The sequence below is a fragment of the Lytechinus variegatus genome, chromosome 8 (assembly GCF_018143015.1).
Source record: "Lytechinus variegatus isolate NC3 chromosome 8, Lvar_3.0, whole genome shotgun sequence".
In the NCBI taxonomy this organism is placed as follows: Eukaryota; Metazoa; Echinodermata; class Echinoidea; order Temnopleuroida; family Toxopneustidae; genus Lytechinus; species Lytechinus variegatus.
The window spans coordinates 2,453,962-2,471,172 of NC_054747.1; the positions used below are offsets into that span (position 1 = coordinate 2,453,962).

A 17,211-nucleotide genomic window follows, 5' to 3' on the forward strand; every position below is an offset into this window, starting at 1 on the left:
TTCTCAACCTCATAATGAAGGCGACAATCAACACCGCTCTTCGTCACGGACCCGTGGTCATTTGTATCTTCTTTTTTAGTTTGAAAACAAAATTGCGATTTCAAACATCCTCACCTAATACTAATTTAAAAAAATATATATTTATTTTTTATTATTTGTGTAGTTATCATCAGTTGTGCAATGTTTTTATAGGCACAATTGTTACATTTTATTCATGAAAATACCAACCATGCGTGCGATTCCGTCTTCACTAATTATGTATCCCCCCCCCCCCCCCGTTTCTTTATCTATGTGTAACCTCACAAACAGAATTATATTCTAGTCCTATGGTAAGATGCCCAACCCGTGTTCAACTATCCGATATTGCTCGAGATATGGGCCTTCATCTGGAAGATGATGAACTTAAGGTAAGTAATTGTTTTTACCGCCATTGGTAGATGAGAGCACTGTGGAATGGAACAACAATTGCGTCATAGCTTGACGACTAAGGTATTAATTGGGGGCGTCGTGTTCTAGTGATTAATAATAATAATAATATAGGATATTTATATTGCGCACATATCCACCTTGTTAGGTGCTCAAGGCGCTCCTATATTACCCGGCTAAGCTAGGCGTTCATAGCGCACACAGCTTCTTAAGGAATTAATTCCTACCGGTACCCATTTACCTCACCTGGGTTGAGAGCAGCACATTGTGGATCAGTTTCTTGCTGAAGGAAATTACGCCATGGCTGGGATTCGAACCCACGACCCTCTGTTTCAAAGTCCGAAGACTAATCCACTGGGCCACAACGCTCTTGTCTTTAAATCTGAAGGACGTTGGGTTCGATTCCAAGCCATGGCGTGTTTTCCTTCAGCAAGAAATTTACTCATATTGTGCTGCACTCAACCCAGGTGAGGAAATGGGTACCGACAGGAAGTAATTCTTCAAAAAGCTGTGCACACCAGAATCGGTAGACCAGCTCAGCCGGGGTAATATAGGAGCGCCTTGATCACCTAGCAAGGTGGATACGTGCGCTATACGAATCCTATATTATTCATTTATTTAATTGTATCTATTAGTTTTTGCAGGATTAAATAGGAAATTTACCAAATTCGAATCTCGTAGTTGGGACCACAATACAGTTTAACCCTATCTAGGCCGGAGTATTTTGGGAGTTCCTATGGCCGGGGGGGGGGGCCTCCCAGCCCCCCCCCCCCAAGATCTCGGCCGTCGACCGCGCGATCGCGCCGAAAATTGGCGCGCGGGTTGTCTGGGACATAATCTACAAGATTGTGTAGTAATTTATTTCATGCGAATCGCTATTAAGTGATTATGCTAATTTATGCGTAATTAGTATGCGAAATCATACTTTTTCCTCTAACTCCCTAAATAAAGCTCCAAATGTACTAATTTTTGGTATAGAAACTCTTGGTGGTGTCCTTAGCAAGAGTACATGAAAAAAATTGTGATATCAAATCATTTTCTTATGTATTATATTGTTTTTTGCAATTTCTTATATATTTCTTTGTTTTTTTTGACCTTTTGTTTTTCATTGTTTTTTCAATGAAATTTGTTGAGGACTCTTCTGTGATCATAAAAATCATAAAATGAATACATTTAGACCAGCAAAACTAAAAATAATCATACATTTATGAATTTTGGTTGAAAACACAATTTGCATTGACTTTGTACACGAAATCACGTTTTTGAGCAATTTTCGGTCTGACATGCACTTACATAATGTTGCGTAATTTCGGAACTACGTACCCGGGTGACGCAAAATTGGTCTCAAAAGTTCCGCAAGACTTGAAAGTAAAAACTCAGCGAGCGGCGCGGTCAAAAAATTTCGCACGGCGAAAATATCGCGCGATTTGTTGAGGGGGGGGGCCTCCGAGGCCCCCCCCCCCGGCCTAGATAGGGTTAAGATTTGAGAGGAATTTTAGAAGAAATATGAAATACATGTTTTGCAAAATCTGGTCTAATAATGGTTTGACTTAGGTAAATATTCAAACTATGGAATATTGACTTCATTGCAAGTTTAGTCAATAATTACAGGGTGTATACAGAACAATGTATTTGGCTGAATATTCATATCTCAGTTTGTATTCAAATCATTTGAAAAAAATATATTTTAATTAATTAGGAGAAATAGACAAAACTTGATCTAATGTTATGTAGTATGTTATGTATATGTATTCAACTTCCTGTTATCCTTTCAGTCATTCACCCTCACTTGTTTACAAACTCTCCCAGTAATAATGTCATCTAAGAATTCCTAAACCCCCAATACCATTTAACTGCTAAGCCTTGACCATAAAATGACCAACCCTCAGTGACGTCAGCTAACTTCATGGAAGAAGTATGACTCACACCTCCAGCCCCAGTCACTTGCACAGAGCATCACCACACCCCTTATACCAGAGAAAGTTTGATAGACAGTTACCTGTAGACCAATCAGATCAAGTTTAGATCACTCCCACCTTAAATAGTTACACCCCCAAAACAAATGATATAAATAACGAAAATAAGACTTCTTGATTATTAGAGAATAGAGTATACCAACGATAGAATACTAGACCCACACTGATCCTGACTGACTGACTTCAAGACTTAGACGTCCATCCAGTATTAATTTAACTTCACTTCGAATCTCAATCTGATACTTCTAAATTATTTTATATTCATCGTCTCCTGATATACTCTGAATCTTCATGTACTTCGAACTGTAGCTGAATATTGATGATTAAATACTTTGTGATTTGAACTGTATAACTTTCTCCAAAGTTTCCTTATTACGCTTCCCTTCAATAATTACCGATCCCAACATAACATTAACATTCATCAGGATCTTATTTTATTTGATTTGATTTGAACGAGTCTGATAGCAACATGCAGGAATATAACCTTGATGATATTATACAGCTGTATTATTCATATGAACAAGAGACTTGCCAAAGTCTTTCGACTTTTAAACGAACATTCAGAAATTTTCTTCTGAACTCATATTAATTTGCCTTGTCCGTTCCTTCCTCCCCATTCCCTTGGTTTCGTTTTGGTAGATAATTTTTGTTATAGGATTGACCTTTGAAAGGTCTTGAGGCCTATTGTTAATCCCACCACTTTCTGTTATTTACTCTATTCATAATGTATCCTTTATCATTATTATTAATAATATTATTATTATTATCATTATTACTATTTCCATTGTCCACAACTTGATGTTCTGTTGGTATATCAAACAGCAACCGGACTTCTTCCAGAAATCTAGGGTTATTGTTCTATATCAAATGGGTCCTCTTCTCATTGTTCACTTCTCTTTCTAATTCAAGACCTTCCGTAGGATATGAGCTGTTCCAAGCAAGCTTGCCTTCTGTATCGTTTCAAAGGACACCTCGACTCCTAGAACAGCCAGAAAGCTTCTGTGTCTTGTTGTCACTGTTCCTAGGGCTCCGATGACTATTGGTACCACCTTCGTCTTCACCTTCCATATCCAGATCGTTATACTTCTGGATCTTTTCCTCCTCTTTACGCCAAGCTCTGCAGTCTCCCGGAATCGCAATATCTATGATGAGACATTCCTTATCCTTCTTCTTTAAGAGAACGATGTCTGGTCGTCTAGCTTCAATGACCTTGTCTGTCTGGATATTAAAATCCCATAAAAGTTTTACATCGTCGTTCTCTACTACAGGCTCTGCCCGATGTTCGTACCATTTTTCTGCATGGGGTAAATGGTACTTCTTGGCCAGACCCCAATGAACTGCAGCTGCTACTCTGTCGTGCCTTCCTTTGTACTCAGTCTGTGCCATTTTGCTGCATTCACTCACCAGATGAGACACCGTTTCGTCTTTGTCATGACACATTCTACATGAGGGAGATGTATGCTCCTTTTCAACTTTGGCTCTTCGGTAATTTATTGGATGGTCCTGAGCAGCAACTAGCATACTTTCCGTCTCCTTCTTTAAACTTCCTCATTGTGAATTTCGTTTCAGCCACTGCCATGGTCCAGCAAACTCCTCTGTCTGTCTTAAATGCTGTCCGTGCATCACCTTCTCTTTCCATCCTTCCAGTCTCATTTTCCTTTGATCAGCCTTCATCTGTTTCGCTGTCATATCCTTTCCTTTCCTCATTGACTCTTTGGCTGCCGTCATGATAGTATCCATCTAGCCTTCAATATAGCAGTATAGGCTTTGTTCCTCATATCTTACAGTCTCCTCTATTCCAGCCAGACCACGTCCTCCCTTCTCTCTTGACACATAAAGTCTATCTACATCAGACTTTGGGTGAAACATCCCATGCATAGTTAGCAACTTCCTTGTCTTCCTGTCCAAGTGTTCGAGTTCAAGCTTGTTCCATTCAACTATGCCAGCAGCATATCTCACTAGGGCTACTGCCCAAGTGTTAACAGCCTTCCAGCATTTAGTTTGGATTTGAACACCTTCCGAATTCTCCTTATATACTCTGCCTCAATCTTCTTTTTCATTTCTTGATGTTTCAACTGATCTGCCTCTAGTATTCCGAGATATTTATAGCTACCACCGTCTTCGATTGATCTGATCTCTTCTCCGTTCGGCATTTGGAAGCTGTTGTCATTGGCTGGCTAACCTCTCTTGAGAGTAATCATTGCACATTTATCCAACCCAAACTGCATACTGATGTCTTCGCTGAAGATCCGCACAGTGTTGATGAGAGACTCCAAGTCACTTTGTGTCTTACCAAACAGCTTCAAATCGTCCATGTATAATAGATGGTTGATTTTTGTCTTGCTCTTGAACTCATATCCTAGCCTGGATCTTCTGAGCACCTTAGTTATTTTGTCATTGCCATCACAAACAGCAATGGAGATAGACTATCTCCCTGAAAGATTCCTCTCTTGATACCAACCTCTCCAAGCACTTCACCATTACTTTCCAACTTAGTTCTCCATCTCGCCATACTTGTAATGAGGAACCTTCTGATATTGTCTGCTACCCCCAACATTTCCATAGACTCGATGATCCAAGAGTGCGGAACCATGTCGTATGCTTTCTTGTAGTCAATCCATGCCATTGGGAGGTTCGTTTTTCTTTTTTTGCTGTCTTTCATAATTCCTTTGTCAATGCATAGTTGTTCTTTTGTTCCTCTACTTCCTTTTCTACATCTCTTCTGTTCCCATGGTAGTATGTCTTGATCATGTTCATCGTCCAGGTGTTGATATATTTCTTCTGATATTATGCCAGTCAGTAACTTCCAGAGAATCGGCAAGCAGGTTATTGGTAATAATAATAACGATTATTATTATCATTATCATTATTATTATTATAATTATCATTATTATTATTATCATATTATTATTATTATCATCATCATAATTATTATTATTATTTGGGCTGGGAGGCTTGTCTGACAGGGTGGTTATGTGTCTACAGGGTCCATATCATATATGATACTTTACAAGTGCTGATTTATGACATTATTGTAGCACTTTCATGCAGAGATAGAAGGAAACATTGAGAAAATCAACGAGACAGAAGATATCCTGGAGCCGAGGTTGCCAACTAAGTACCCCAGACTTCCAGGGTACAGACCAGGGAAAGAGGAGAACCCATATAATGAATGGTAAAAGTGACAACGGAATGATGGATGGTAATGATGATGGTGGTGGTGGTGGGGGTGATGGTGTTGATGATGATGAGGAGGAGGATGATGATGATGATAACGATGATGATAATGATGTTTATGATAATGATGGAGATGGTGGTGATGATGATGATGATGATGATGATGATGACGACGTTTATGATGATGATGGTGGTGGGGGTGCTGATGATGATGGTGATGATGATAATAATGATGATGATGATGATAATAATGATGATGATAATGATGATGATGATGATGAAAATAATGGTGATGATGATAATGATGATGATGATAATGGTGGTGGTGGTGGTGTTGACGATGATTAGGATGATGATGATGATGACGTTTATGATGATGATTGTGGTGGTTGTGGTGGTGGCAATGTACAACATGATTGCAGATTTCTGAAGGCTTATAAGAACACAACTTATGTTTGATAAAAAGGCGAAAATGGCACCCCGTTAAAACCCAAAATACACTGTTAAAAAAAAACCTGATTTTACAGAAAATGAAAGAAGATTTTGCAAAAAGCAATAACAGAATCATTCTGTAAATTCATAAAACAGGATTTTTCTGCAATTTAACAGAACAGGTCTGTTTAAAAAGGGAAAAGAGTGTTTTATTAAAAGAAATTTGTTAGATTCCATACACCAAATACCAATTTCCTGTAAGATTACGCAATCTGGTAAGATTACTGGTGTTCTCGAGACTCTGCTGCAGGAACTTCTTTTATTTTAGGGATAAATTTTCTAACAGTGTAGGCGAAATTAACCCATGATGACGACGACGATGATGATGGTAGTGGTGGTGGAGGTGATGATGATGATGACGATGATGATGATGGTGGTGGTGGTGGTGTTGATAATGATGATGGTGGGTGTGGTGGTGATGATAATGATGATAACCCTGTAATATATTTTTAACTTAAGCTGATTTTTAGTTGAGTGTATTTTAATTAAAGGGTATTTTCAGATACTTTCAATCGTTATTCATATTTGTCAAATGTCACATGGATTAAATGGTATCACAGAGACCGGTGTGTTGGCTCAGTTGGTAGAGCGTCCGTCACACAATCGGAAGGTCGGGGGTTCAAACCTCGGCCGCGTCAGACCAAAAGACGTTTAAAGATGTGAGTTGCTGCTACCCTGTTTGGCGTTCAACGATTAAAGGGATAGAGCTTCGTCGATCTGGCGCTGCACAGCGGCTGCCGGGCCCACGATTAATTGGGCAAAGCAAATTTTCGGAGTATTTCATTTCTTGTCTATTTCGAACAATGAATTATGGATTTTCATTTCATCGCCATAAATGTATCTTTTCTACAGAGCACCATAGGCGACATGACATTATTTTTCCAATATGTCCCTATAGAATTACTCATCTTTCCCTTGACTTATAGTTATTTATAAGTCGATGGAACGAGTTAAGGGAGAAAACATGCCATGTCACCGTTGGGGCCTCGTACTTTTCATGACATAAGGTACTGGAAATGTGAAATAAAGGGCGCCAGTGATGGTAAATTGGCGGGAAAACGAGTGGCTGTCAAGGATACCGTCGCTGTAGCAGGGATTCCCATGATGAATGGATGTCACGCCCTAGAAGGTTTTACACCAGACTTTGATGCAACGGTCGTGACTAGGATACTTGATGCAGGTTAGGACCCAAAAAACAAATCTCGATACAATAACATGCGCAGCAAAATTAGCTTCTGCACTGCAAACGCCGGCGTTAAGCACCAGCATGGATTCTATCTATGTCCACACCAGATAAGTGTTAACACCGGCTTGGTTTCGGTCTAACACCAGATAGTTGTCTATACAACACAAATTAGTCCTAAACAGCGTCGGTTTGATTCCAAACTGGTGTTGTTTCAATTCTTCTCTGGTGAGGACATATAGCTTCCGGGCTGGTGTTGAATTAACACCGGAGTTTTTGCAGTGTAGCAGATAGATGATGATGATCGATGGATGATGGTGATGGTGATGAAGACAGAGATAATGATGATGACGGTGATGATAATGATGGTGGTGGTGGGGATGGTGGTAGTGGTGGTGATTATGATGAGGAGGAGGATGACTATGATGATGATGATGATCATGATGAGGAGGCTAAAGATTACGATTGCCATCATTGCTGTTGTTTGATGATTATTTATGAATAAAATATTCATATGCCCTTTTCAGGGGGCACTATTGTCGGGAAGGCGACATGCGAGGATCTCTGTTTTACTGGGTGTAGCTCTACTGCAGCCAAAGGACCCGTCAAAAACCCACACGATCCTACCCGAAGCACAGCAGGGTCAAGTTCAGGAAGCGCTGTTGTTGTAAGTTTACTATATCAATAAAAGAAATAGCTTCACGCTCGCATTATCTATTCATCAGATATCTAATCTTCTTCGTAAATACAAAACTAAAAGTAATTTTAGAGGAATACACCCCCCCCCCAAAAAAAAAAAAAATCGGCTTTTGGCTCTCCGATTGAGGAAAATATGGTTGAACCCCCCCCTTGGGCAATATGGTCCAACCGTGTTGAATGGTAATAATAAACTCCGGTGCATCAATTAGGGTCGTTAAAATTATTGTCATATAAAGGCATAAGAATATTGTTAATAAGAATGTACAGTCCTTCAACAAAAACAAAGCAGTAAAACACTGATATATTTTTGTAAGTACCCCTTTTCGTCCCCGCTATTTTCTTTTCAAAGCATTGAACGGTTCAAGTGACAAAAATGACAAAATGTTGGTCAATTGACGATAAACTGAATGATAATATTGCTGATAAAGATAATTTTAATTACACTATTTTTCCCTGGTAGAACTCCGCGTGCGCAATGAAATACAGAGCATGTGCCGTTATATACCCAGGAAAAAATAGTGTGGGACAATAGAGAATATAAATTTGAGAGTGTTTCCAAGTTCGGTCCTGACCTAAATATTCATATCTGATTGACACACCTTTTTTTAAAAAAACTCAATCACCCCCCCCCCCCCCCCCCCCCACACACACCCCCACGCTCGCACACACACACACACCCACACACACACATCGACAGGTCCAGACTGGAGAAGCTGACATGTCAATCGGTGGAGACCAAGGAGGTTCGATCCGTCTACCGGCGGCATGGACTGGGGTTGTCGGTCTCAAGCCCACGTACGGTCTGGTCCCGTATACTGGAGCGATGGGTATGGAGATGTCCGTGGATCACCTTGGACCTATGTCAAGGACGGTTTACGGTTGTGCTCTGCTCCTTGAGGTAGTGTATATAGGGTGATTTCGCAGTCACTACAACCCCCCCATTCCACAGAGAGCAAGACCTCTGAAAGACTGCTGTAAGACCATGTAACTTGCTTGATCTTTCAAGCTCCTTCTTTCAAAGATCTCAGAGGTCTTTCACGATTCCTGATGGCTCTTTTAGTGGACTTCGTGTTCTCCATGATCTACAAAACATTTTTGAAACGGTTCAAAGCAGTCTTTAAGCGGTCTTACGGGAAAATTATCTTTTGATGGTCTTTCATAATTCTGTTATAGTGGTCTCTCAATGAACTTTCAAAGATCTTATAAGTCTTTCTATGATCTTTCGGCAGTCTCTCAAGATTTTGGCGGAGATCACTGTAATACCCACGAGAGATCATTGAAAGATCACTGAAAGACCAGGCAAAGTCCATGGGAAGAATTCTGCAAGATAACTTGTTGCATAAAGGATCTCTGAAAGACTATCGAAAGTTCTCCATAGGACTAGTGTAAGCCAAATAAGACAAGAAGTACCACTTTTTATTAGTTTTTTTAGGGGTCTTTTTGAGCCATTCCGCACAGATGACAAATTTTAGTGATCCAAGAGACTTCTGTAAGACCTTGCTAATTTTTGGTCTTTGAAAGGTCTTTCAATAGTCTCCCCTCAGGTTCTGTGTTATTGGGGCCACGTACCAATTCCTTTAAAAAGGAAAGTCAAATCACTATGGAGAGCTGAGAGGTATTTGTCGAAAGTTAGTGTGCCAAGACAGCAGATCGTCCGAAGATTCGGACAGGAGAAAAAATGCAAATATTATGCCGGTTGTCCAGAGTCCAGGACGACACTGCTGTTTTGAATCACCTATTTTCGTCAAAGGCTGTTTTTTTTTCATTGAAGGGGTTGAACAAAAAGACTATCTACGTTATTGAAGGTGTCTGCACATGGGGTGATAGTCCTAAAAAGCTGCTAGCGGACAAATCAAGCGAAAAAACACCTTTCTAAAGACCAAAATCTAATTTTGTGATAAATTCTGACAAAGTTTAACAAAATGATATCATGTTTTACCCTTTTTCCTTTCATTCAATTTTGTTTTCTCTGTTTGTGATGAAAATTGGGGGAGGCAATGACCCCTTCCCCCCCCCATCTGTACCTGCCATAGGGGGTGAAGAACCATATATTTTTAATCGGGTAAAAACCTCTCGAAAATATCAGCCAAATGGTCAAGTCGCATTTTTTTCTAAAACGATTCATTATTTTGTTTCAGGTGATTGCAGGTTATGATGGTGGTCTTGACGCAAGACAGCACCCTCATTTAACAGTACCTGAATACACAAAAGAGGTAAAAGGGAGCACCCCCCCCCCCATTTCGTCCCGTAACCATGTTGGTCTAATATCCATTTCGTTTTCATTCATTTTGCACAATTAACCAATTAGACCAAGTGGTATATGGAGCAACTGGTTATTAGAGAAAATGGTGAGTGGACGAATTGGCACTTAGACCATGTGGACAGTGGACGAAATGATGGTAGACCAAATGATAGTAGACGAGTTGGCAACTGGACGAATTGGCATATTAGACGAATCGCAAACAAACCCCCATTATCATCATAGACCCGATTTTCGTCCTAGATTTTTTCAGATTTTCCCCTTTATTTTACATATTTCACATCATTTCCTCTTGACCTATGTGGTGTGAATTATTGTGTTTTTTTTCAAAGACATATGTTATGCCCAGAAGGCGGCAAGATTCAATTTGAATGACGAAAATAACGGGGGAAAATCTGAAAAATTGGGTACAAAACAAATGGAGAGTTGTCAACAAAATAAGCCATTTTGAATAATGTTTTCCAATTTGAGGATCCCAATAGAAAGTACAACAAGCCCGGGGGGGGGGCACTTCCATTGACGAGTGGATACCATGCGCGACCATGGGGTCTCGAGAAGCACCCTAAACACGTATTTCCCATATTCTGAAAATGCACACCTTAACAAGTATTGGCGTGTGAAACCCTACCCTTAACAAGTATTGGAAACAAAACGATACTCTTGGCAAATATTTCCTGAAATGAACCCCTAAACAAGTACAGCGATATTTTATTGTTATGTCACGGTCGGTCGTCGGTTTTACCTTTAACACATCATTATTTTGGTTTAGTACGCCCCCACCTTATCGGACTCTAAACACGTAGTGTTGGGGCAAAAAGGACATCCTTTATAAAACATTTTAATTTTGTTTTATCATCCCCGCAAATCTGACCCTAAACACATATCTTTCCTAGCGAAATAGTTACCTTTTTTTATTTTTGTGTTTTTGACACCCTTATCACATTACGTACGTAACGTGCCCTATCTTGAAAAAAGACATATTTTTACGTGTTTTTTTTTTTTTTGGTGGGGGGTCGCGCATAGTATCCACTCGTCAATGTAAGTGCCCCCCCCCCCCCCGGACAACAAGACCTTTTAAACATCCATTACTTGCTTATTTCACAACCGATTTTGATGAATCTTTTTTTTAATTGTTCCTCTAATTTAATTCTTTCCAATAAGATTGTTTTCCTTCTTAAGTTTTGGTTTGCCCATTCTATCTTTAGTTTAATGTACAAGGTTTTTTTTCTTTCCCTCTTTTTAAGATGGAAAACGCCAGCATCGAGGGACTTAAAGTAGGACTCCTATCTGAGGGATTTTCTATGAAAGGAGCAGATGAAGCCGTCAACAAATTAGTGAAGGAAACCCTTAACAAACTAACCGCAGAGGGAGCTGTTGTAAAAGATGTATCTGTTCCTTTGCATACAAAATGTAATTTGACAATTCAAGTGAGAGATTGCAAGCTATTTTCAATAGTTGCTCATTTGTTTAGTGGTTTTAAAGGTCAAGTCCACCTCAGAAAAATGTTGATTTGAATCAATAGAGAAAAATCAGACAAGCACAATGCTGAAAATTTCATCAAAATCGGATGTAAAATAAGAAAGTTATGACATTTCAAAGTTTCGCTTATTTTCAACAAAATAGTTATATGAACGAGCTAGTTACATCCAAATGAGAGAGTCGATGATGTCACTCACTCACTATTTCTTTTGTTTTTTATTGTTTGAATTATACAATATTTCAATTTTTACGAATTTGACGATTAGGACCTCCTTGCCTGAAGCACAAAATGTTGAAATAATGGAATTCCACGTGTTCAGGGAGGAATGAAACTTCATTTTACATGACAATGACGAGAAAATCAAAATATTTCATATTTCATATAATAAAATACAAAAGAAATAGTGAGTGAGTGATGTCATCAACTCTCTCATTTGGATGTAACTGGCTCGTTCATATAACTATTTTGTTGAAAATAAGTGAAACTTTAAAATGCCATAACTTTCTTATTTTACATCCGATTTTGATGAAATTTTCAGTGTTGTGCTTGTTGAATTTTTCTCTTTTTATTCAAATCAAGTTTTTGTTGGGGTGGACTTTTCCTTTAAGTTAGTTCAATTAATTGATATATTAGTCCAGATTTTTTGTTATCATTTTCAATATCTTTGAAAACGAATGTGCCCAAATTCAGTGAAGAATACTACATTTTTTTTCAAAAACACGAACGAACAGAGAAGATAAGTTATTCTTTATGCCACCCCCCCCCCCCCCCCCGTGACGCCGTGGGGGTGAAGGGGCAATGGAGTGATGACCTTTTTTTCTGTGTTTGTCAAAAGGAATTTTGACGGGAAATGTATAAAATATGGTTCTTTTTGCAGCCCCCCCCCCTCCCCTCCCCCTTCCCCTCCCCTTCCCACCCCCACCCCCTCTCTCTCTCTCTTTCTCTTTCTCTTTCACTGTCTGTCTTTGGTTGTCAGTATTTAAAGAAACTTAAGATATTTTTTTCACCCTTCGCCTTAGATAGTTTTGTAACTCAGAATTAACATAAAAATGAACCATTCTGAAACTCTTTTTTTTATATATCTCTTACAGCCAGCAATATTTGGGGAGCAATCGCAGAAGGGGCTTATGAACATATGTGCCGACTAGGAAGTAAGTAACACAACATCCTTTCACCTACCACATCATTACAATTACTCATCCCGCTTTCATACTTGGTTTACTGTATTTGTCCTTTTTTGTTACATAGTAAGGATTGATAAGGATTGATATAGGAGCGCCTTGGACACCTAGCAAGGTGGATACGTGCGCTATACAAATTCTATGTTATTATTTATTATTCATAAGCCAATATGAGAAGCACTTGATATATTTTTTTACTCGGCCACTACACTCTCTTTCACTATATTTGACATTTATGCCCTTAGAACCATAGAATTTCAATTAAACAAACAGGCCTTTCAAACGTACTAAGTCGCTCCCTTCTCAATATTTTTTTGGGGGAGGGGGGGTAAACAAGCTTCACATAATTACAAAGAATGCACATAGCATTTATATCTATTTGAATGTAGGATAAAAGAACAAAATAATGAATGTTGATTATCAGATGCCTAGATCACGGACATTGGTGGCATGGCCAGGATCCGATGGGTTTGGGTTGGGTGAGGGCGAGACCCCCCCCCCCCCCCCCACCCCACAAGGACCACCTTGACTGAGCTATATGGTATTAAACAATGCTAATTCCACATATTCAGGGTGGAATTAATCGTTGTTTCACTTGAGAGTGAGGAGATTATTTGAATATTTCATATGTCATATAATATAATTTAAAAGGAATAGTGAGTGGATGACGTCATCAGTCTCCTCATTAGCATACTTACCAGGATGTGCATATAACTGTTTTGTGAAATTAAGCCAAATTATAAAATGTCACAACTTTCTCATTTTACATCCGATTTTGATGAAATTTTCAGTGTTATGCTTTTTGGATTTTTTCTCTATTTATTCAGATATACCGTTTGTTGGGGGCGGACTTGTCGTTTAATCGATATATTAGATTCTTAAAAACCGTCCCTCCCGCTAGAAGTATCAAACTTAAAAAATGATATCCAGATAGACAACTACTATTTTATCCATTCTAATGCAAGATAATTTTCCATTTTCGACTTTTAATTCTATTTCACTTCAAAATAGGCTGTGGCATAGGCCACGTTGGTTATTATCCGACCAGCTTCGCAATAGCATCGGGAAAAATGTTTTCTTCAAGGGTAGATGACCTTTCTAACTCAATGAAGGTAACATTGCAAAATTTATTTGCTTTATCTGATCATTGATCTATATGTTGCTGTATAGTTGTTGATTATTTGTTCATTTATTTACTTAATCACTTATTTTCTTATTTTCTTATTTACTTATTTTCACTTATTTACTTATTTTCACTTATTTATTCATTTTATGTCGATTCAATTATTTGTTCGTTGTTTTTGTTTAAAGGGGAAGTTCCCTCTGACAAAATGGTTATTGTAAAACTAGCTGAAGAAATAATAGAAAATAATGCCGATTTTGAAAAATAATCCATTAAAGAATAAGGAAGTTATCAAAATCTTAATTACTTGATTTATGACGTCATATACGAGCAGCTTTCCTACATATCGTACGGTAAAAAGTCAAATAAATTTCATTTTCTCAGAAAGTTTCAAATGGTTTTTATTGTACCTTCAGTATCTCAATTATTTCACACCCGTTCCTAAAAAGAAAATAAAAAAAAGTCATCACGAACCTTTAAAAATTTGATTTTTTCAATTTTATATTACATAACATATGGGGCAGCTGCTCGCCTATGACGTCACAAATCCAGAACTTAAAAGTTTTAATAACTTTCTTAATCTTAAATGAATTTTCCTCAAACCTTCACCAATATTTTTTTTTGCTATTTGCACAACAATCTTTTCTTCAGGATGAACTTCCACTTTATCTATCGCTCAATCTTTTATTCAATTAATTATTATTTGCTTCGTTCCTTGTTTTATGTCATCAGTAAAAAAAAAACAGATCCATGCCCATGATACAAGGTGAAATTAGATTTCATACTTACTTTTATTTCGGACCCCCCCCCCACCCCTTCCATCTTCTCGTCCTAAAAAAAAGTTGAACTAGGGGAAGGGTCTTTGAAATGTAAACTCTACCATGGCAACGTAATGGACCAAATTGCTTCTATTGTGTCATTAGAATTTGACCAATCATTTAAACTAAGATTTCATCACGTGATTACATCTTGACCTAATATTGTTTACCAAGATTTCATCGCATGATTAACTTTTGATGTATGTATGTATTTGAGTTTTGTCAGACATGTATCAATCAGATATGATTATTTACGTCTGGGTCCGACCTTTAACGTCACCATCCGAAAGACGTGACCAGGGCTCGAACCTCGAACCTCTGCATCAATTTGTAACTTCCCCACAGCTTGGATTACAGGCGCACGCCACAACGCCCAGTTGTTACCAAGATTTCATCACGTGAATTAACGTTTGAACAATCGTTAACAAGACTTCATCACGTGTATCAAATTTTGGCCAATCGTTTACCAAGATTTTATCACGTGATTAACTTTTGACAAATCGTTTATCAAAATTTAACCACGTGATTAACTTTTGACCAATCGTTAACAAGATTTCATCACGTGAATTAACTTTTGATCTGTCGTTGACCAGGATTTCATCACGTGATTAACTTTTGGCCAATCGTTACCAAGATTTCATCACGTGATTAACTTTTGACCAATCGTTGAGCAAGATTCTGGATCGTATAAAATTCCGTCACACAGGTCTACATGCTCCAAGGTGAATACCTCAAGAAGTACTACAGAGGGCAGGTCTACTGTCGAGGTCGTAACTTGGTGTTGACGCTCCGTCAGGCCTATGACAAGATCTTCGAGAAGGTGGACGTCCTCGCCATGCCGACCATACCATTCACAGCTTCTAAGCTCATCTTCAAGGATGACCTATTGTCTGGTATGTTTAGTTCGAATATTACATGTTAATGCTCAGCAACACATACGACTATAAACTGACCGATGGCGTCGATGGCATATGGAGATAAATTCGGTCGCTCTGGAGGTGGTTCCCTTTTCGCGATGTGACCGCGGCCGCATCACTGACCACTTTCAAATGTATTTTGTCAAAACTATCTAACAACTATGTATGGTTTATTCGGCGCAGTCACATTTCACCTACGATGACCTTACGACGAGTCGAAAACAGATGTAATATGATTTTTGTATCAGCTTCCTGTATCCGTATAACGACTGTTTTCCACCCACCGTGCGGACATCGTGGGAGAAATGTGACGGCAACATCAATGATTGATCAATTTAGGAGCCTGTTCACTTAAATATACCAGAATATTAGTCCACATATTCACCGCCACTGGTTAAATATAATAATTAATTTCATCTATTTTTTAGGGTTAATGGATCATGACTTTAATTGCACAATGGCACACACGATTGGCATGATTGGGGGGGGGGGGGTCAATCATTTTCAGACACCATCGTTTGTGTTGTAAAATGTTCTCATTGGTGACTATTTTATTCCCTATTATTATTTTGTTTATTTATATCATATCGTTGACAATCGGTTTAAAGGCCAATTTACTTATTTGGAGCATGGACACTGTTCTAATCCCGGTTCTTCCTTAAAGGCTTCTTATCCTTTTATTCGTATGTTTCTCGTGCATGTTCAGCACAACTAACTCTTCGTTTCATATACATTGACATTGTCTCTCTTTATTTCAGAATACTTCAGGAAGTGCTATGAAACGTTGGACAACACAATGGCCTTCAATCTGACTGGTCACCCGGCCATTAGCGTCAATGCGGGCTACCTCGGGGGCTTACCGGTCGGGCTAATGATCGTAGGACAACACTACGATGAGGTCACCGTCTTCAAAGTGGCACAGGCTGTTGAGAAAATCAGAGATGAGGCGAAGTAGAAACAAACCCACACTGCCAGACATTGAGTGAAACGCCAGACTTTAGAAAGCCAGAACTCCAGATTTTTGTTTCATATTACAACCTGACAAGCGGACATCCTGACCACTTATGACAGGATTGATACCTAAATAACAAAATGTCCGAACGCGAAGCGCTAGCTAAATTTGAGGTTTTCTTTCAGATTTTGACCCCGAAATTGGATATTCTATGTACTTTTTCTAACAATGGAAAGGATAGGTATCTTCACTAAATAAATGAGGTGAGAGCGAAGAAAGAGCGGGCGATTTTTTTAAAGGTCACCCACCTCCCTCCCCCGAATTCAAGGTCAATTTGGAACCCAACTCATAGGTCGAACATCATTTTGAGGCCATCCCCCCTAGTTCGAACATAAATTTAGCGCCCCCTAGTTCGAACATCAACTCGGCGGTCCCTAGTTCGAACATCAACCCCCCCCCCCCCATTCGAACATCAACTGAGCACCCCCTAGCTTGAACATCAATTTGGCGCCCTCTAGTTCGAACAT

General features: G+C 38.9%; 1 protein-coding gene across 1 annotated transcript; it reads left to right on the forward strand.

The window, feature by feature from the left end:
* The first annotated feature begins 314 nt into the window (after nucleotides 1-314).
* Nucleotides 315-16,957, forward strand: LOC121420704 (amidase-like). The gene is made up of 11 exons (XM_041615363.1): nucleotides 315-407; nucleotides 5,441-5,577; nucleotides 7,079-7,251; nucleotides 7,782-7,921; nucleotides 8,651-8,851; nucleotides 10,092-10,166; nucleotides 11,458-11,623; nucleotides 12,785-12,844; nucleotides 13,886-13,986; nucleotides 15,522-15,708; nucleotides 16,491-16,957. The coding sequence occupies exons 1-11, from the start codon at nucleotides 327-329 to the stop codon at nucleotides 16,685-16,687; spliced, it is 1,518 nt and encodes a 505-aa protein (XP_041471297.1). The 5' UTR covers nucleotides 315-326; the 3' UTR covers nucleotides 16,688-16,957.
* Nucleotides 16,958-17,211: the final 254 nt, after the last annotated feature.